The sequence below is a fragment of the Salmo trutta genome, chromosome 39 (assembly GCF_901001165.1).
Source record: "Salmo trutta chromosome 39, fSalTru1.1, whole genome shotgun sequence".
NCBI lineage: Eukaryota > Metazoa > Chordata > Actinopteri > Salmoniformes > Salmonidae > Salmo > Salmo trutta.
The window spans coordinates 16844820-16865461 of NC_042995.1; the positions used below are offsets into that span (position 1 = coordinate 16844820).

The 20642-nt window shown below is 41.6% G+C and overlaps 1 protein-coding gene across 2 annotated transcripts; it reads right to left on the reverse strand.

Annotated features, from left to right (window-relative positions):
* Positions 1-260: 260 nt before the first annotated feature.
* On the reverse strand, positions 261-20410 carry LOC115179389 (zinc finger protein OZF-like). 2 transcript variants are annotated; one of them, XM_029740871.1, is made up of 2 exons: positions 19937-20410; positions 261-1482 (listed from the first exon to the last, which is right to left on the reverse strand). In XM_029740871.1, the coding sequence occupies exons 1-2, from the start codon at positions 20214-20216 to the stop codon at positions 1301-1303; spliced, it is 462 nt and encodes a 153-aa protein (XP_029596731.1). In that variant the 5' UTR covers positions 20217-20410; the 3' UTR covers positions 261-1300. The 2 variants fall into 2 exon arrangements, with proteins under 2 accessions (XP_029596731.1, XP_029596730.1); XM_029740870.1 differs by lacking the exon at positions 261-1482 and adding an exon at positions 7103-9003 and having other exon boundaries at positions 19937-20409.
* Positions 20411-20642: the final 232 nt, after the last annotated feature.

The window sequence follows — 20642 nt, forward strand, 5'->3', positions numbered from 1 at the left end:
TTTGGTAACCCGATACATTTTCCTTATTGACCGTGTATTACTTACATCATGGAATGGCTCAGTATTTTTAAAGTGGATTCCTTGCTGACAACGGGTGCATCTCAATACTCTTCAAATGGGCGTGTAGTGAGCCACAATCAATACAGAGATGCTAACTTTCTTTACATTTGGTGTGTTTGCCTTACATGGCTAACAGTTTAGGTTGGGCAGAAGTTCGAATCCCTCAATATTCCTTATGAAAAGAAGCACACGTTCAAATATTTTTGTTCTAAATCAGAATGAACCACCGCTAAAGTGTGGGAGGGAGGAAAAAGAGCTGTGAACCAGTTTATTGATACAGGACAGATTAAGATAGAGGTTATCCCTCCACCAACAAGCTTTGATAGGAGCCCACTTGTGCAGTGATTGTCTGGCGGTGTTCACATTGAAAGTTAAACTATAAACAATATTGGTAGTCTTACAAACAGCCAGTCATATCCTCATCGCCACTCACAGGTAGAAGTTACAAAAGGTGCCTCAAACTTGTTTGATGCCCTTCCCCCATACAGGGCACAGTCATGCTTCTGCGCATTCTTTCCACATGTCCTCTTAGGCATTGCTTTGTAGCAATCGTTTGACGTATGTTTTTTTTTCTCAGTGGGTATTCTCTGACTAATCAATGTACTTCTGGCACTAAAGCATGACAGATTTATCCTGGGAATTTCCATATGCAATGTCAAATAACAGACCATTGTGAAAGCTGTGCAACAGTCATGGTAGAATGTGGTTTCTCCCCTCGGTCTCGTCACATGCCAGTTCAGATTGGAACAATTCGTGAAACGTTTCCAACAATCCTGACAGCATGATGGTGTATCGCTCATCTGATTGTCACGTGACCGCTAGTGCTCAAAGATCTGCTACTAAAGCAGCAATATGATTTCCCTCATATGCGTAGTCGGATTATGGCCATGCAGAAATGATTTGCCACAGTAATGACAGCGATAAGGCTTCCCCTCCTTTTTTGAATCCTAATGTGAGAACTCCCGATCACCACTGAGCAAAACATTTTCTACAGACCTGGCAGCGATATTTCTCCCCTGTGTGAATCCTCATGTGGATTTTCAGACCAGTGCCAAAATGAAAACACTTGCCACAATCGTTACAGCTAAATATTTATCCCGTGTGGATCCTGGTGATAATTCAGATACCCAACTTCTGCGATTTGCGCAGGGGTTGAGAGTCACTGGTTTTCTCTGTGGAATCCTCTTCCTTAGATTCTGTTTTGATCTGTTCAGTAGAGACCATTCTGTCTTCATATTCTTCACTTTGGGTGTGTGAGGACTGAGTTCACCCAGGCAGGAGTGAATACAGAGTCTTCCTCCTCCTGGATGATCCTGAATTCCTCCTGTTCCTCATCTTGCCCCAGACTGGGGCTCCACTCCTGCTTACAGTGCTGCTGCTCAGGGTGAAACTCCACTTCAGAGACAATGAACTGCTGGAAATCTGAAGGAAAAGGGATGAATTAGAACTGAAAAGTCGATAAGATAGGGGTTTCTGAATTGTCTTGTCAGGCGGTGCTCGTCCTTTAACCGACAGTGTAGATGATTTTTGAACTATCTGACGTAAGACAATGGGGTCTCTGTTACAGGATAGGTTCAGCCTTTTACAGCGTAATGCAAGTTGGTTCCTCACCTTGAAAGTAGTTACAAACTTCAGCAAACTTATACCACAACTAGCTAAAAATCTATGGAAGGGATAGAGGCAACTGTGCAATGCCAAATCAAATAATTGTTGACTTCAGAGGATATGGCCTTGAACTTTTGATCTGTGCTGTTGTTGTGGAAAAGTGTTTTATTCTGCCCGTTTATTTGTCTCTATCCAGTTAAGTTAGTAAGGAGGACACCGGCGTCTTTTGCAGTCTGAATGGAGGATGTTTAATGTACTCTCTGGTAGCAGGGAAATGAGTGTGCTAGCAAATGTACAATGCCTTTCTAAATGATAGTGGAACTCTCAGACCGGTAAACAGCGACCATTAGTGGCTGTTCAGGCTACAAATGATGCAGAGGTGGGCTGCTAGTGACCCAGTGGAGCTTGCTCGTTGGGTAGGCATTAGGGCTGGGAATTCAGGTTTCTCACGATACGATTCTTAGGTGCGGATACGATATGTATTGTGATTCAATGTTCCAAGCATAATGATCAATATATTGTATGTCTGCTGCAGAGTGACGAGAGCATTTTAGTTTTTGATCAGTCATGGAAGTAAAAGTGCATGTTAGCTCAATATTTAAAAAGATGGAGAAAAAGCTATAGGATAAACTCCAGTTTGGTACAGCCGACTAACGCCACATATCGGAATATGTAAGTAACGGGTATTAATATCCGATAGGGCTGTGACGGTCATGGAATTTTGGATGACCAATCACTCCAGGACGCCCACGAGCCTCGTCTGAAGGAAGCCTGGTACCAGTTTAACTTTTTTTTAAGGAAGTATTTTAGTGCCTAAGAAAAGGGGATAAATGTGTTCCCCCAAAAAATCTGGATACTTATCTCTTATATAGGAAAAAAAGTGGTCCCTGAAAATTGCATACTATGTGACGTGTACCACACCTTTCCTCTGCTGTGTGTGCAACTTGTTAGCTGTCACTCAAATGGCGAGGGGCTGAAGCTCATTGGCTAGAACTCAAATTGCTAGGGGTTGGCCCACGTGGGGGAAAAGGGCGCAGCACAGCATCCAGAAAAACAGTTGCTTTAAAACTACAGATTTTGTGCTTAATTGAGGTAAAAAAAAAAAAATATGATCAGATTATGCATGTATGAAGTAAACATTTACACATCCAGTCAAAAGTAGGTTTAAGAAAGACTTACTAGTCAAAGTGCCGGTTCATGTCTTTAAATGGATTTAAGACAGGTCCAGCCTGGTTTATGGAACATTTAGTGGAAGAGTTTAAGCTGGCTGTGTAGCTAAAAATTTGATCAATGGGAGCAAGGCTTTAGTGAATACAGCACACTTTGCATGAGCCACATCATTTGAATGAACATTGTACATTACCATGGACCATCACAATACCTGTCAGCCATTGTAAGTGTACCCATGCGTTTACCAGTCAAATTGACAGGGTTAGATTCCAAGCCCATTCATGTGTGTGCTGCTGCATGGAGGGGGGTGTCGCCTAGGCAACTGTAGACTTGTTTTCTACAACACCTTGCTTGTTTCAGCAAGGAGAAACAAAACGTTAACACGTTAAACGTACAAATGCCCGCCGTCCCGTCTTCAAGATCTGTGGCAATGAATGAGGCACACACCCATTTCAATGACCTGGTTTCCTTCGTTGAGGTATCAATTTCGGTATCCTCTGGTGTCGGTCTCTTCTGTGGTGGTGGTGGAAGCTGCATCTTGCGATCAGATCTTAATCTGTAGATACATGTGATGATATACACTCAGTGGCCAGTTTATTAGGTACACCACCGTTCACAAAAATGGTTAGCTCTTACAGACCATGAGTCACGTGGTTGTGGCTTGCTGTATAAAGCAGGCAGTCAGAGGCATTCAGTTGCTGTTCTTTTGAACATTACAATGGGGAAAAGAATTGACCTAAGTAGGGCTATCTCCGACCCAAACAAATATCAATCAATTGGTTGAAATTTTCAAACGTATGTGCATATAGACATTTACATTTTTACATTTTAGTCATTTAGCAGACGCTCTTATCCAGAGTGACTTACAGTAGTGAATGCATACATTTCATACATTTTTTACCTTTCGTACTGGTCCCCCGTGGGAATCGAACCCACAACCCATGCTCTACCAACTGAACCACCCGGGACCAGACACACCCTATGTGTTTTAATAGAATCAACGATATATGCATTGAGCTTGTCTGATGCTTTAAGCTCCCTGTTAAATAAGACACTAATGACTCAAGAGGGAGCCAAAGACCAAGATTACCAGAAGAAAAAAAAACTTAACCTGACCCAACTATTCTCCTCCAGCTCCTGCTGGCTTTCGCAGATTCTGCCATTACTCTCCTGAAGTTGCTGGTAATAGGCTACACGAGGAGTAGGCAACCTTTCTCATGTGGAATGCCAATTTATCTAATAGATCTGCATGCAAGATATGGTTTTCATATGCACATTTTCGTGGAACAGTTGTTTCATTTCATTTATAATAACATCTTCATATCTCAATCATTGTCATGTGGTCAGTCAATTGTATCTAAATGAAAATTATACAAAACTAAAAAATAACTTATTTCCATTGCCAACAATGTAAAAATAGACTAGAAAGCCCCCACAAAAAAATGCTGCTAAAAATAAATATCCTATAAATTTACATTTACGTCATTTAGCAGACGCTCTTATCCAGAGCGACTTACAAATTAAATCACATTGCCTATCTGCAACGAACTTGAAACATTGCATCAACTACTAACTTGGGTCCAGCCTGAAGTTCCTTGCAACACTGTAAAAAATGATCTGGGCCCTAAGTTTCCCATGCAGACCAAGCTGTAGGTTATTTGTGCAAGGAACAAGAAGTAATCAGCTAGGCATATTTTATGTTTCCACTGGATCAGAGAATGACACTTTTCACTTTCACGCTGAGTGGTTATCGAAAAGGGTGAGAGCTGGAAAGATTTTTTTTTAAAACATTGAGGAATTGTCATTTTCATTGGATGTAAAAACAGACTTTGTACAGATGACAGTGCATGTCAGAGCAAAAACCAAGCCCTGAGGTGGAAGAAATTCTCTGTAGAGCTCCGTGACAGCATTGTGTCGAGGAACACATCTGAGGAAGGGTACCAAAAAATGGCTGCAGCATTGAAGGTCCCCAAGAGCACGGTGGCCTCCATCTTTCTTAAATGGAAGAAGTTTGGAACCACCAACACTCTTTCTCGAGCTGGCCGCCCGGCCAAAAACGGAGCAATCGGGTGAGAAGGGCCTTGGTCAGGGAGGCGACTTAGAACCCGATGGTCACTCTGACAGAGCTCCAGACTTCCTCTGTGGAAATGGGAGAACCTTCCAGAAGGACAACCATCTCTGCAACACTCCATCAATCAGGCCTTTATGGTAGAGTGGCCAGATGGAAGTCACCCCTCAGTAAAAGGCACATGACAGCCCACTTGGAATTTGCAAAAAGGCACCCAAAGGACTTTCAGACCATGAGATACAAGATTCCCTGGTCTGATAAATAAGATTGAACTATTTGGCCTGAATGCCAATTATCACGTCTGCAGGAAACCTGGCACCATCCCTACGATGAAGCATGGTGGTGGGAGCATCATGCTGTGGGGATGTTTTTCAGCGGCAGGGACTGGGAGACTAGTCAGGATCAAGGGAAAGATAAACAGAGCAAAGTACAGAGATCTTTGATGAAAAGCTGTTCCAGAGCACTCAGGACCTCAAACTGGGGCAAAGGATCACCTTCCAACAGGACAAAAACTCTAAGCACACAGCCAAGACAACACAGGAGTAGCTTCGGGACAAGTCTCTGAATGTTCTTGAGTGTCCCAGCCAGAGCCCAGACTTGAACCCAATCCAACAATCTCTGGAGAGACCTGAAAATAGCTGTGCAGCAACGCTCCCCATCCAACCTGACAGAGCTTGAGAGGCTGTGCAGAGAAGAATGGGAGAAACTCCCCAAAAACAGTTATGCCAAGCTTGTAGCTTCAACAAAGTACTAAGTAAAGAGTCTGAATACTTCTGAAAATGTGATAGTTTTTTACTTTTAATAATTTGCAAAAATGTTAACCTGTTTTTGCTTCATCATTATAGCGTATTGTGTATAGATTGAGGGGGAAAAAATGATTATCTATTTTAGAATAAGGCTGTAATGTAACAAAATGTGGAAAAGGTCAAGGGGTCTGAATACTTTCCGAATGCACAGTATATGTTTAATATTACATAAACATAACATGTAAAATGTGCCATGACTTAGTTTTTTCCTCTCTGTCGCGCTAAGGTACTTAACTATTCTTACAACTACTACTAAAGTTAAAAAGACATTGGATTGGTGTAAACTTGGGAAACAGTTTTCTTTCACCATATTTCTTTGACCAGTCTAGGCGCTTATCCTTTCAATTTATAATTGAAACCAAACCTATGTCCTGCCCATCAAGTTGTATGGAGTTGTCTCTAATGGCTAAAAGCCTGTGTTAACATGGGCAGTGTCTTTGAGGTCTTTCACCATTTTGCTTTCATCAACTTCCCAATTCATTGTCTGTTCCTTCCTGATGACCCAGTTGGAGTCCTGATGCCAGGTCATCAGGAATAATCAGCCTATGAATTTTACTCATGAAGAAGAAAATTGACTTTTTAGACGAGATGGCCTCAACGGCACTGCCCATTCTCTCACAGATGCCATCGTGACACAGATACAGAGATGTTATGTCTATGGTCCGGGCCCATCACATGACATCCTAAAACAAAAAAATATATAGGCCAACAACAAATGTCTCCTGACCTCCCACACATAGAAATGTTTATTTTGTTTTTAGTAGCCTATCAAAACTCAAACAAAATAAAAACTAGCAAAACAAGTCTAAAAACTAACTCCAAATAAACTACATTTCTAATCAAAACAAAACGAATATTAAATCACAAAACTATAATAACCTTGCAGCGATCACAAGCGTCTGTTCAGGCTATAAATGATGCAGAGGTGGGCTGCTAGTGACCCAGCGTGAGCTTGCTAGATGTAGCCTAGGCATAAAAATGTTGTTTAGCTTCCTGCTAACCGAATTAAACCAACATTGTCAATGTTTCTAGAATGAATGTTGAATAACGGAAAAACAAAAAAAAGTAACACACCTGCTCTATACAACTTTATCTCAGGTTTCAGGATGATGTCAAGCAGCCCCTGTAGACGTCGGTTGTCCTCTTTCGATAGATAAACGTTGTCCTGGTACTCTGATATCGTTTTTGCAACGGCTCTGAATATCTCCTCCGCAGCGCCTGTACATCGTTGGTTAAAAATCACTCAACAACTCCAATTTAGACATTTTTCAGATAATGCCAATGGCTAGCTTGTGTTGCGTTCCGTCACCCGTGAAGCCTACAAGAGTAATGAAGCACTTCCGGGTCAAGTGTAATTATTTCAAAGTTAGTCATGTCATGTGAAACTGTAAAATGAATAAAAGGCTAAAATGATTTATCAACATATCTTATACTAGTTATAAAACACATGGACCTCGAAGTAATTATGATTTTTTTGATTTTTTTCAACAGGGCTCCCACACTTTAAGAAATCATTCTATAGCTTTTCCATAAAATGTTTTATCATGATTTACAAGGAAGACGGTACTCAATAGGTGGCAAAACACACAATAACGACACACCGAAGTAGGTATTATACATGTATGTGTAGATAAACAATGTATCAATTCCCTAGGTGAAAATCCAGTTTGTTCAGGTAGAAAATGGCTACTGGTGTCTAGTGGGCTGAACTGGTATCTAATGGTTTCTACTGGATTCAATAGGACCAGTTTAAGTGACCGTTTGAGCTAGACTCGGTTACAGCTTGCATCAACGTGGATTTCATCAGATCAAGATAATTATATCACTATAGTTGGACCAATTATTTGACAGATATTGTGCAGTGATTGCCTGGCAGGGTTTACATGGAAAGTTCTAAAAGGAGACTAATATAATCAAGTTAAAAACTATGAACAACAGTAACTTGTCTGTCTGATGCCCTTCCCTACACAGGACACAGTCATGTTCCCGTACATTCTCTCCATGTGTCTGCTTAAGCCTTTGTTTTGAAGCAATCATCATATTTAGTTTCTTCTTAGTTTGTATTCTCTAAAGACTATTCAATGCACTTTTGGCACTTAAGCATTTGACAGACACTTGTAAGATTCCTCCCGTGTGAATGTCTCATACACAATGTCAAAAAAAGGCAGTCGTGAAATATTTTATAGTCATGGCAGTAATGTGGTCTCTCCTCTCCGTCTCCCCAGCCGATTCAGATTCAAACAATTAGTGAAATATTTACAACAATCCTGACAGCAATATAGTTTATCGCTCATGTGATTATCCTCATATGAACTCGTGACTACCGCCAGTGCTTAAAGATCTGCTACTATAGCGACAATGTGATTTTCCTCGTGTGGATCCTCATATGCGTTGTCAGATTACCTTTATGACGAAAATATTTGCCACAATGATGACAGCTATAAGATTTCTCCCCTGTGTGAATCCTAATGTGAGAACTCAGATTACTAGGACGAGCAAAACATTTGCCACAGACCAGGCAGCGATGTGGTTTCTCGCCTGTGTGAATCCTCCTGTGAAGTGTCAGCTCACCAACTCGAAAGAAACATTTGCCACAATCATGACAGCGATGAGGTTTCTTCCCTGTGTGAGTCTTTATGTGATAGTTCAGATATCCAACTTGAGAAAAACATTTTCCACATTCACCACAACGATGTGGTTTCTCTCCTGTGTGGGCCTTCCTATGCAATTTGAAGCGGTCAAGCCGAGTGAACACTTTGTCACAATCCTGACAGTGATACGATTTCTCCCGTATGTGGGTCCTCATATGAGAATCCAGTGTTCCCATCTGAGTGAAACATTCACCACAATCACTACAGCAAAATGATTTATCTTCTGTGTGACTTCTCCTTTGCACTGGTGATTTCAGATCCAGGGATTTTCCACCATTCGAGCTTTGTCCTTTTTCTGTCCATGTCTTCTTCAATTTGCACTGGGGATGAGAGTCACTGGTTGGCTCTGAGGAATCATCTTCCTTAGGTTCTGTTTTGATTTCTTCAGTAAATTCCATTGTGTCTTTGTATTCTTCACTTTGGGTTTGTGAGGACTGAGTTGGGTACTGATCATAGTCACTTTTCACCCAGGCAGGAGTGAATACTGAGTCTTCCTCCTCCTGGATGATCCTGAATTCCTCCTGTTCCTCTTTAATCTGTATGGGGTTCCAATTATATTGCCCCAGACTGGGGCTCCAATCCTGCTTATAATGCTGCTGCTCAGGGGGAAACTCCTCCTCAGAGACAATGAACTGCTGGAACTCTGAAGGGAAGGAGAAAAGATGAGTTAGAAGTTAGAAGCTGATGAGCTAGGTACTGATGATCTGACATAGGCTGTCTTAGACCCCATTTATCTTATGTTCAGGATTTTGCACTCATCTGTGCTGTTGTTGATTGGCCCAAACAGTTTGCGTATATAATAGTCAATCATTTTTACCAACAGCCGCAATCTGACTCTAATGATTATAATGGAGAGGGCATAGCACATTATTGGTCTAAACAACACTAATGATCCATAAAAAACACAAGGGTAGTACAGCGAGCAACTTTGTCTTCAGTAATCTCTGTTAACTCAGAACTCAAGTCTTGCGTAATTGGTCCGCTGCTCGATTAAGTTCTGGGTCCATACGTGTTAAGAGAAGAGATACTAGAACAAGGAGAGGAACAAGAACGAGGAGCTCCACCCTCTCTCTTTGCAAGTTATGGGCCAAAAGTCCCCTCCCGAAATTCTAAAGATGCTATCCACCTGTGAAATCGTGATTTGTCCCAAAAACAAGTAGTGAGGAAAAATCCAAGCACCAGAACCATTCCTGCTCATTAGCTATCAGTGCCCATAGTACGAAGACATCTATGTTCATTTATGTTTATGTAGTCTGTCCACGAGAGAATGTCTACAGAGGTTGTACTTAATAAACATGGATTTTATATTGTTTATTCTATTCATATTTAAAATTATTATTATTGACTGCAAATTACTTCTTAAATTTCTCTCGCTATATGAAACCTGCACTATTGATTGTAGAGTTAGAATCCTAGAGCGGACAAAGCCCAAACCCCCGACCAAACCTGATATTTGACTGGAAATACGTCTCAAACCTGAATTTAATTCCACTGATTTATTGACAGCTCCACACATTCTGAAACAGACATCCTAGAATTTGTTTGTGCTAATGTTAAAATGAGGGGGCGTTGTAGAAAACATTCATCAGTGACTGGATCGTCTCCAACCAATCAGAGAATCAAAACCAATGTTGTGATTCGTGTAGGCCCCATCTGGCCCAACCCATTGGTTTCTAGGACCAAAGCAAACCCTGACTCATTGTGGAGAAGAAACACTGCTGGGTGTGGCGTTTGGCTGGGTAAGTCAGTAGGGCTGGGAATTGCCAGGGACCTCACAATACGATCACGATACTTAGGTGCCGATGCGATATGTAATTCGATTCTCACGATTCTATAAGTATTGCGATTCTATAAGTATTGGACTATTACCGTCCAAACATCTTGCTCACCATATGTCTGCTGCAGAGGGACGACAGAGCCATGAGAAAACAAGTTTGGATCAGTCAAGGAAATAAAAGTGGTGAAAAAAGGTAGAGCCAACTGGCGCAACAATATTGCAATAGTCAAAACTATCCAATATCTGTCAAATAATGTACCCATGTGTAATTGTATCAATCCCCCCCCCCCCCCCCCATTACTAGTATTCAGGCTATATGGAAGTAGCTTGCCATCAGTGGTCTGCCATCAGCAGCTCATATGGACCTGCACCTGCAGCAGCTCATACGGGCCTGCTCATACGGGCAGTGTATGCAATCATGCAGTCAAATGCATCCAGAGTGAGATTAACAAAAAAATGATGTTTGTTGTCAAATTAATTTATTTTGTTGAAATTATGTAACGACATTCCAACATTGTTCAGCACATTTATTGTATCCGTTTGCATCGTTTAATACAGGACTTTTAATTTGGAGGCGAACATTTGATTCCACTATTGTTACCCATTGTTAATGTTGCTAATTTCACAGTCCTAGTGTGGCGGACCAGTGGGAGCTTGCTAGCCATAAGAATCCGACTAGATGTTCACTACTTCTCGCTCTAGTCAGAACAGTGCTATGCCACGAACAGGACAGCCGGCGCGAGATATGGCTCAGAAAACAAACTGCTAACTATCCTAACCAGGGGTTGGAACCAAAATTATTCTCCAATCGTTTTGTTCTGAACAGAACCACTATATTTTCATTCCGTTCCACTGTTCCACCCAGCAAAATACAATTCTGAACCGGTTCAAACCAAAAAAGTACCGTTCATGTTATTTTTTTAACCTGTAAATTACTTCCCCAACAGTGAGGATAGAGCAGCTTTCTATGGAGCAGGCAAGCTAGTTTGAGCGAGATAGCTAATACTAAATCAACCCATTGATTTTGACGAAATCTTTAAAAAAAACTAGCAGTATTTTAATCTTCTCGATTTGTCAGTTGGGATAATTAGGAATACAGTGCTGTGTGTGTGTGAGTGAGAGGCCTGCCAGATCTTAAAACGCCTAGATAGTGTAAAATACCTATCAGCTAACCACATCATATGTTATAGCAATCTGTCAGTCGATGACACCGTTGTTGGTGTGACACACAGCCATTGGTTGATGCATGCAAGGTCTGAGCAGGGGAATGCCAACCCTGACTTGACCATTTCTTGACTAGTGAGGGGATTTAACTAATCTTGCCCGGGTAAGCCTGTTTTGCAATGGGTGAAAGTTAATTGCATTCTTTTTGGAAAATGGCTGTCTCCCAGGCATGAGCCAGGTGAAGTCGGCTCAAAACACATGGAGTAATGAGTAGGATTTTGTGTTTTCAAATGCAAAAGTGATTGCTTTTGATAAATGCTTTTATCTACCTTCGCAATGAAAATTATTTTGAAAATTCAAACATATCTTATGGAAAAGAGATGTACACTACCGTTCAAAAGTTTGGGGTCACTTAGAAATGTCCTTGTTTTCAAATTTTTTGTCTTAAAATAACATCAAGTTGATCAGAAATACAGTGTAGACATTGTTAATTTTGTAAATTACTATTGTAGCTGGAAACAGCAGATTTTTTATGGAATATCTATATAGGCGTACAGAGGCCCATTATCAGAAACCATCACTCCTGTGTTCCAATGGCACGTGTTAGCTAATCCAAGTTTATCATTTTAAAAGGCTAATTGATCATTAGAAAACACTTTTGCAATGATGTTAGCACAGCTGAAAACTGTTGTCCTGATTAAAGAAGCAATAAAACTGGCCTTCTTTAGACTAGTTGAGTATCTGGAGCATCAACAATTGTGGGTTCGGTTACAGGCACAAAATGGCCAGAAACAAAGACCTTTCTTCTGAAACTCGTCAGTCTATTCTTGTTCTGAAAAATGAAGGCTATTCCATGCGTGAAATTGCCAAGAAACTGAAGATCTCGTACAATGCTGTGTACTACTCCCTTCACAGAACAGCGCAAACTGTCTCTAACCAGAATAGAAAGAGGAGTGGGAGGCCCCGGTGCACAACTGAGCAAGAGGACAAGTACATTAGAGTGTCTAGCTTGAGAAACAGATGCCTCATAAGTCCTCAACTGGCAGCTTCATTAAATAGTACCTGCAAAACACCAGTCTCAACGTCAACAGAGAAGAGGTGACATAAGACTCCAAACAGCTAATCAAATGGCTTTTGGACAAGAGGGAAGTGTATGCAGAAGGGAAAAGCCGAGATGTCCATGTTGTGGAGGATTGAGTGATCCTGAAGAGTCCATGGTGGTGGATAGGCCTTCTCTGCAGGCGGCAGGGATGGCCTCTCACCAGCAGGACCCAGAGATGTTACATGTGAAGGTTTTTATGGCAATGGTGATCAATGGCACAGCTAACGTGGAGAAGAGGTCCGGAAGGATGGACGTTATTGTGGATGCAGCAGAGCGGTTCCTGGAACTGAAGGATTCTCTCGTACAAGCATGAGCAGGATCACCCTCTCAGGCCCCAGAGTCTAAGGAGGGAGCTATGTAACTTAAGGGACAGAGTTAGAGCTCGTTAATTTTGTTCTAGTTTGTTCCCCCCCCCCCAACAGAATGGAGTTGAATTATTTCACACCAGTTCAGTTGGTGGCGGTAATGCACCATAACCATTTATTGGTCACGCATTTTTGGGCTACTTCTAAATTGCACTGCGGCTGCAATGAGATTTTTCTTAATAAAAAAAACAGATTCATTACACTGACTATCTGCTGAGTGGTGGAAAGGCAATAGTTTACTAGAGCCAGAACAGAAAGGGAGAGAAACAGAGAAATAATAATTCAACCGTTTCAGAGAGACGATGTGCTTTCTTTATGGGTAGGCTATACAGCCAGGGCATCCTGTCGTACCGGGGACGATACAAAAATGTGGCTGGGATAGTTCCTGGACAATAGATCCAAAATTCATACAACTAGGCCTACTGTAGACTGCATCCCCAAATGTTAAAAAGCAATGAAGATGATGCAACAGATCAGAACTTTTAGCTTAAAATGTTGATCAATTATTATTTCTAAATATTATAAGCACAGCAATGCGCACAAAGCAGTAGGCTCTGAATGTTCTAAAACGCAATTAGCGGGAGCACACCGCACACGAGTGGTTTCATGTGACAGAGATGAAAGTATCTGTTAGAAATGTAGAAAAGAGGGGAGATCTACAGATGGAACAAGCAACATGGGTTGCTAATAGGACTAGGATTGTGAATGCTGACTGCTTCCGCTCATATTGCAAGGTGCGCACCGGTCTCTCTCTCTCTCTCTCTCTCTCTCATCGTGACCAGTTGATCTGAACGAACTGTGCCTCAAGTATGTCAGAAGAACCAAGACTTTAGACGTTAATTATCCTACATTATAATTGTCAAACATGACTGGCATTTAGACTATATGTAATTAAGTCTCATTAAAGTTGGGCTAATTTTTCTGACGCCTTCCTCATGTTAGCGTAGCCTAGGCTACACTTGTACATGGACGCTAATTATTTATGTAATTATTATTCCAATGTTGGGCTTTTTAAGAGTGAATTTATGGCTTAGTTGACAAACCCATTTATCTATTTCAGTAGTCGGCAAAACTACGCTTATTAGCCTTGTCATGACGGTCCTGTGAGGATCCAAATAGGTCAGATCAGTTAGGCGATGGATGACTTCAACCAGACTCTCTCTCACCCACAGAGGAGGGAGCTGGTGGGGTGGGGTTACAGCTCATACCCTGTTGTAAATCAGGGATTACAACTTTCAGCTATCTCCCACTCCAATGTTCACACAGGAATGTGCCTTTGTCTACACAGATGTTTGTTCATATTTGTATTAACATAAGATTCGACAACTGAAAAAAAAACAAGTTCCACAGACATGTGACTAACAGAAATTGAATAATGTGTCCCTGAACAAGGGGGGGGGGGGGTGTCAAAATCAAAAGTAACAGTCAGCATCTGGTGTGGCCACCAGCTGCATTAAGTACTGCAGTGCATCTCCATCTCATGGACTGCACCAGATTTGCCAGTTCTTGCTGTGAAATGTTACCTCTCTCTTCCACCAGGCACCTACAAGTTCCCCGAGTTTTCTGGGGGGAATGGCCCTAGCCCTCACCCTCCGATCCAACAGGTACCAGACGTGCTCAATGGGATTGAGATCCGGGCTCTTTGCTGGCCATAGCAGAACACTGACATTCCTGTCTTGCAGGAAATCACGCACAGAACAAGCAGTATGGCTGGTGGCATTGTCATGCTGGAGGGTCATGTCAGGATTAGCCTGCAGGAAGGGTACCACATGAGGGAGGAGGATGTCTTCCCTGTAACACACAGCGTTGAGATTGTCTGCAATGACAACAAGCTCAGTCCGATGATGCTGTGACACACCGCCCCAGACCATGACAGACCCTCCACCTCCAAATCGATCCCGCTCCAGAGTACAGGCCTTGGTGTAACGCTCATTCCTTCGACGATAAACGCAAATCCAACCATCAGTCCTGTTGAGACAAAACCGCGACTCGTCAGTGAAGAGCACTTTTTGCCAGTCCTGTCTGGTCCAGCGACAGTGGGTTTGTTCCCATAGGCGATGTTGTTGCCGGTGATGTCTGGTGAGGACCTGCCTTACAACAGGCCTACAAGCCCTCAGTCCAACCTCTCTCAGCCTATTGCAGACAGTCTGAGCACTGATGGAGGGACTGTGCATTCCTGGTCTAACTCGGGCAGTTGTTGTTGCCATCCTGTACATTGCAATTTATTGCCCTGGCCACATCTGCAGTCCTCATGCCTCCTTGCAGCATGCCTAAGGCACGTTCACGCAGATGAGTAGGGACCCTGGGCATCTTTCTTTTGGTGTTTTTCAGAGTCAGTAGAAAGGCTTCATAACTGTGACCTTACTTGCCTACCGTCTGTAAGCTGTTAGTGTCTTAACGACCGTTCCACAGGTGCATGTTCATTAATTGTTTATGGGTCATTGAACAAGCATGGGAAACAGTGTTTAAACCCTTTACAATAAAGATCTATGAAGTTATTTGGATTTTTACAAATTATCTTTGAAAGACAGGGTCCTGAAAAGGGGACGTTTCTTTTTTTGCTGAGTTTATAATATCGGTAAGCATATCGGAATCGGCCGATATTGCTAAAAATGCCACCGGCCCGATATCTAGTTTAACGCCGATGTGCAAAACCGACGTGAAAGCTGACGTGCATACCTATATAATGTAGGTAGATGACGTAATGACGCCACAAAAATACAGCGCTACACAGAACAAAAGCAGAAAAATACTAAGCGCACACTTACAACAACTAAACAACTTTGAGCAGTCATTTGAAAGAGTAAGAACATTTCTGCGAGACAACTCAAAGGTGAAATCCATTAACGCCAAGATAATGGAATTAATTGCCCTTGACAATCAACCGTTCTCTGTCGTGGATGATGTTTGTTTTCAACGACTGGTCGAGCACCTCGAGCCCTGGTACACACTACCAAGTAGGCGCTATTTTTCAGATGTTGCCTTCCCGGAGTTATACAGTATTGTATAAACGCACATCCGTGAGTGACTTGCTATGGGCGTCACTGCGATTAGCTTCACGACCGACATTTGGACCAGCGATGTCAGCCCCATGAGCATGCTGAGTCTGACAACACAGTGGGTCAACGAGGATTTTGTACTGAGGAAAGTCGTATTACATGCTCAAGAATGTGCTGGCTCTCATACCATTGCTGCCATTTCAACAGCAATTGAGAACATGTTTGAAACACGAACACAATCCTAGCTCCATACGAACAACTGACTCGAGAAATAAGCTCATCAACTGCATCTGCACAGACGTGATACCCTCTGTCATTGCACTGAAATGCCTGCTTGACAAAACTGCCGACACACACCTCTACGGGATCAGTGTCCCCCCGTGAGGACGGTTGAGCTAACGTGCGCTAATGTGATTAGCATGAGGTTGTAAGTAACAAGAACATTTCCCTGGACAGAGACATATCTGATTTGGGCTTAAATTCTTGTTAATCTAACTGCACTGTCCAATTTACAGTAGCTATTACAGTGAAATAATGTCATGCTATTGTTTGAGGAGAGTGCACAGTTATGAACTTAAATGTATCAATAAACCAATTAGGCACATTTGGGCAGACTTGACAACATTTTGAACATAAATGCAATGGTTCATTGGATCAGTATAAAACTTTGCACATATACTGCTGCCATCTAGTGGCCAACATCTAAATTGCACCTAAACTGGAATAATACACTGTGGCCTTTCTCTTGCATTTCAAAGATGATTAAAAAAACATGTTTTTTTCTTTGTATTACCTTTTACCAGATCTAATGTGTTATATTCTTCTACATTAATTTCACATTTCCACAAACTTCAGTGTTTCCTTTCAAATGGTACCAAGAATATGCATATCCTTGCTTCAGGTCCTGAGCTACAGGCAGTTAGATTTGGGTATGTCATTTTAGGTGAAAATTGAAAAAAAGGGTCCGATACTAAAAGGGTACGTTTTTAAGAGAGGGGTGTCATCTTAGCAAACTATAAAAGGAAATTGTTTCTATAACTTTGTACAAGTGAGTAGTCACCGCCCCTTGAGTGAGACCAGAGAGCGTGTCAGCCTCATGAACTGCCCCTTATGAAGAACTGTATAAAAGGAGGGGTTAAGAATTAACATATCAGACCAGAGAGGCGTTGAGCTGCAGCTCACGTCCAAAGTGGTTCGAACACTGAAATCTCAACACGAGGCAGAGACAATAACGTCACCTCTCGGATATTCAGTGATATGATTAGTTTTCCTAAGTATCTAGAAAAGTGAATTTACGTGGGACCATTCTACTACTCTTCTCAAATCACCGTAGTACGCTACTCTCTTCACCACCATGGGAACCATCGACACGGCTGGCTAGCCTATCTTTAAAGGATCATCTTCCAGAGTGGAATGGAAGAATAACAGTAGAAGAGACAGGTGGAGACTCCTTTTGGACAATCAGAGCCTGACAAGCGTGCCACACAAATGCCCAACATCCTTTCCAAGAAGGCCTGGTTCCGACAGAAATCCACGAAAAACCAAGACATTTACGCATAAATACATTCATGATTTCTTACTGCAAATGGGCGGCAGTTCGTGTGCAAAGTATATGATAACTGTGAGAGTAGTTTCCAAATGTTCCAAAGTATTATGTCTCTGTCCCTCTCTCTCGCCCTCCCCATCTCCTTTGTAACAAGCCTCCATATTGTGTCAGACCACTAGGGACCTGTTTTAATGTATTAAGTGTGTATGTTTATCCTGTGTTACCATTTAGTTAGTTAGTTAGTCAATAAATAAACCAATTTGTGTACTACTGAATCATAAGTAAGGCTGGGTTTTTTGCAGATGCAGGAGGTTACGACTGTTCAGAATTGTGATATGAGGTTATGATTAATACGTTGACTGTTTTATGGATGTGATAGGTAAAGACTTAGAGTTTAATTCAGGCGATGGTAAGTCTTTAAACAACCGCTCTCGTGGTGCCCCAAATCCTAATGAGTTAATTGTTAAATTATTAATTTAAATCGGGTAACAATGAAACATAGTTAGTTGATTAGATAAATAAGTCATGACAGCCTATTAAATCATTGTGAATGACCTTCGTCCTAGAGTACACCCATGTCAGCATATGGAGAATTAAAAAATATATATATATTTTAAATTTGGTACAGTTCATCATCTTCAGTTTGGGACGATTCTGGGATGATGAAAAAAGTTAATCTTGAGCCCTGTATGTCGCAACCTAGCTAGCATTGGCCAGATAGTCAGAGGAGAGAGAGAGAGAGCTGTGCACAGCGAAGCAGAGGTGAGGACAGAGAGGAACCTATTAACTCCATTACTGGCTGTTCAGAGGGATGGAAATCTGCAGCCACACATTATTATATATATTTTTTTTCATAAAACAAGACAAAAAGCAAACTGTTGGGAGCTTTTGGATTTCTATACTCCAGTTGAAAATATGATTATTTTAGAGCAATGCGCCTTGTATTAATACCATTTTACAAGAATGTTCAGAAAAAACAACATACGTTTTAACCATTCACTATCATGAACCAATAACAAAGGGAGAAATGCAGAGAACAAGGTAAAGCAGTTGGATTTAGATTGTCATTATGGAGACACCTATTGGATTAATATGGCAACTCCTCTCTTGCTGCTGGAGCTAGTTCTCAGGCCTTTTTGGCTGATTTTAAGTAGTCATTTAAGTGATAATGCCTGAGAAGCCGGTGTTTGGAGGATAGATTGACACGGGGTGTTGCAAACCGTGCCAATATATCCTCCAAACACCAGCTTTGAGGGCATTATCACTTTTATACAACGGGTTACCAACCTATTCAAATAATGATTGACATATTTTCATTAAAATGTTATTTTGATACATTTATTCATACTATTTCATCTTTCCACAAGATAGTCCCGACGACACAAATCTAGGGTTGTTACCCAAGCCGGGGGCGGTCGTTTGTTCTATTGGTTCGGTTACTAGAGACACGACCCAGTCGATCAGTCTTTTTGTTCTGTATCTATGGACGTGACCCAGTCGATCAGTCTTTTTGTTCTGTATCTATGGACGTGACCCAGTTGTTTGTTCTAAATGTTTCATTGTGTATGTTCTTATCCCTTACTTGCTAGCTAGCCAACTAAGGCTAATTTACGGTCACGTCAAAAAGTGCAGCCAGATTAACAGCAACGTAGCCGCATTTGCATTTGTTTAAGCTGTTTTCTAGTGACATTTATTTGGATACATCCATAACGAGCTAATGAGGCGCAATTTCCCTGGCATAGAAAATGTGCTCACTTGTCAGGACACTTGATCAGAGAAGCTAGACAACAACACAACAAACACAATCACTTCAAACTGCAAACTAGCTGCACCTTTTCGGGTTTTTTTTCAATAGATTTAAAAAAAATATATATATATCCATAAAAATGATGCTGATTCATGATTTTGACTGGCTGAGAAAAGCTGCCTGCCTGTCTGTCTCATCCTGATTCCCGACACGTTCATTACTATAGGACAGCTGGAGATCAAATTTGAATATTGAAACAATGTTGCAAATGTCAGAGAGACAGACAGCAAGGTTTATATACAAATCTCCGCTGTTGAAAACGAAATGTTAGTCTAAAAGAAATGTGAGATAATGTGTAGATGCTTTTTATAGTGGAGATCCAAGTGTATAAATTGCCTGGCTGGGCTGATGAGACAGTGGATCGCACAGTCAGATGGAACAGAGTAAATCGACTAAATCTATGACATTAAAATGCCTGTGGCAACTTGTGGATTATAAACTGGGCGGTTCGAGCCCTGAATGCTGATTGGCTGACAGCCGTGATACATCAGACCTACACCACAGGTATGACAAAATATGTATTGTTACTGCTCTAATTGCCTTGGTAACCAGTTTATAATAGCAATAAGGCACCTCAGGGGTTTGTGGTATATGGCCAATATACCACGGCTATGGGCTGTATCCAGGCACTCCGGGTTGAGTCGTTCAAGAACAGCCCTTACACAGTGGTATATTAACCAAATACCACACCCCTCAGGCCTTATTGCTTAAATAGACAACGGCTGGAATGAGGTTTTAACCAATCAGCATTCAGGATTAGGCCCACCCGTTTAACAACCTGGCAACCCTAAAGACAGTTACAAATCGATAGCCCACCTTCATCATCAGCCGCGGGGGAATTGCCGGAAGGACTGTTGGTTCTCGATGAACCACTGGTAACAAGCGTCTGACCTTTGCAACTCACCGACTTGTACCTCGACTCGGTCAGGCCGAGTTGCTTCTCTAGCATTTTGATTTGCTCTTTGCTTTGAGAGACTTCTACACTTAACGCTCCACAGCAATCCTCTACTAATTTGCAAATCTCTGTCATGGCAGCGGAGGTTAAAATGTCCATGACAGAGTTTATCCGTTGACGTAAAACACTCGTCTCAGACATTTTAAACCCTTGTTTTTTTTTACCGGTCACAATTACTTAGCTAGCTATGAAGATTCTGAACGTTTTTTTTGCAGCAGCTTATTCACGAAATAGTAATATTTGTAAAGAACATGTGGCTTCTTGTTATCAATGTTTCGCCATCTTTGATAACTGTGTTGTTTCTTGGGCGCGCATCCGGTCAGATTTTAGATAGACAAAAAACTAGAAAGCGCCACCTACCGCGTGGAGACTAAAAGTCGCATTACTTTGTCAAATCTTTGAGCACTAATTGAATTTGGTGTATTCTCTGACAGTAGGAATTATTCCTATGGTTTGCAGAATCATTATTTAATAATTGAGTAAATAATGTTTTTTATTATGGTTACTGGTTATCAACTTGAATAAAGGCTTTAGCACTGGAGTAATCTTAACCTCAGACAAACTATG

What these genes read in the sequence shown, in the direction of transcription:
- LOC115179389 (XM_029740870.1), bottom strand. Translation starts at nt 20,216, where the DNA reads ATGTCTGAGACGAGTGTTTTACGTCAACGGATAAACTCTGTCATGGAC. An exon ending in CCCCGCGGCTGATGATGAAG is followed by an intron (nt 9,004 to 19,936) that starts GTGGGCTATCGA and finishes CCTTCCCTTCAG; the next exon opens with AGTTCCAGCAGTTCATTGTC.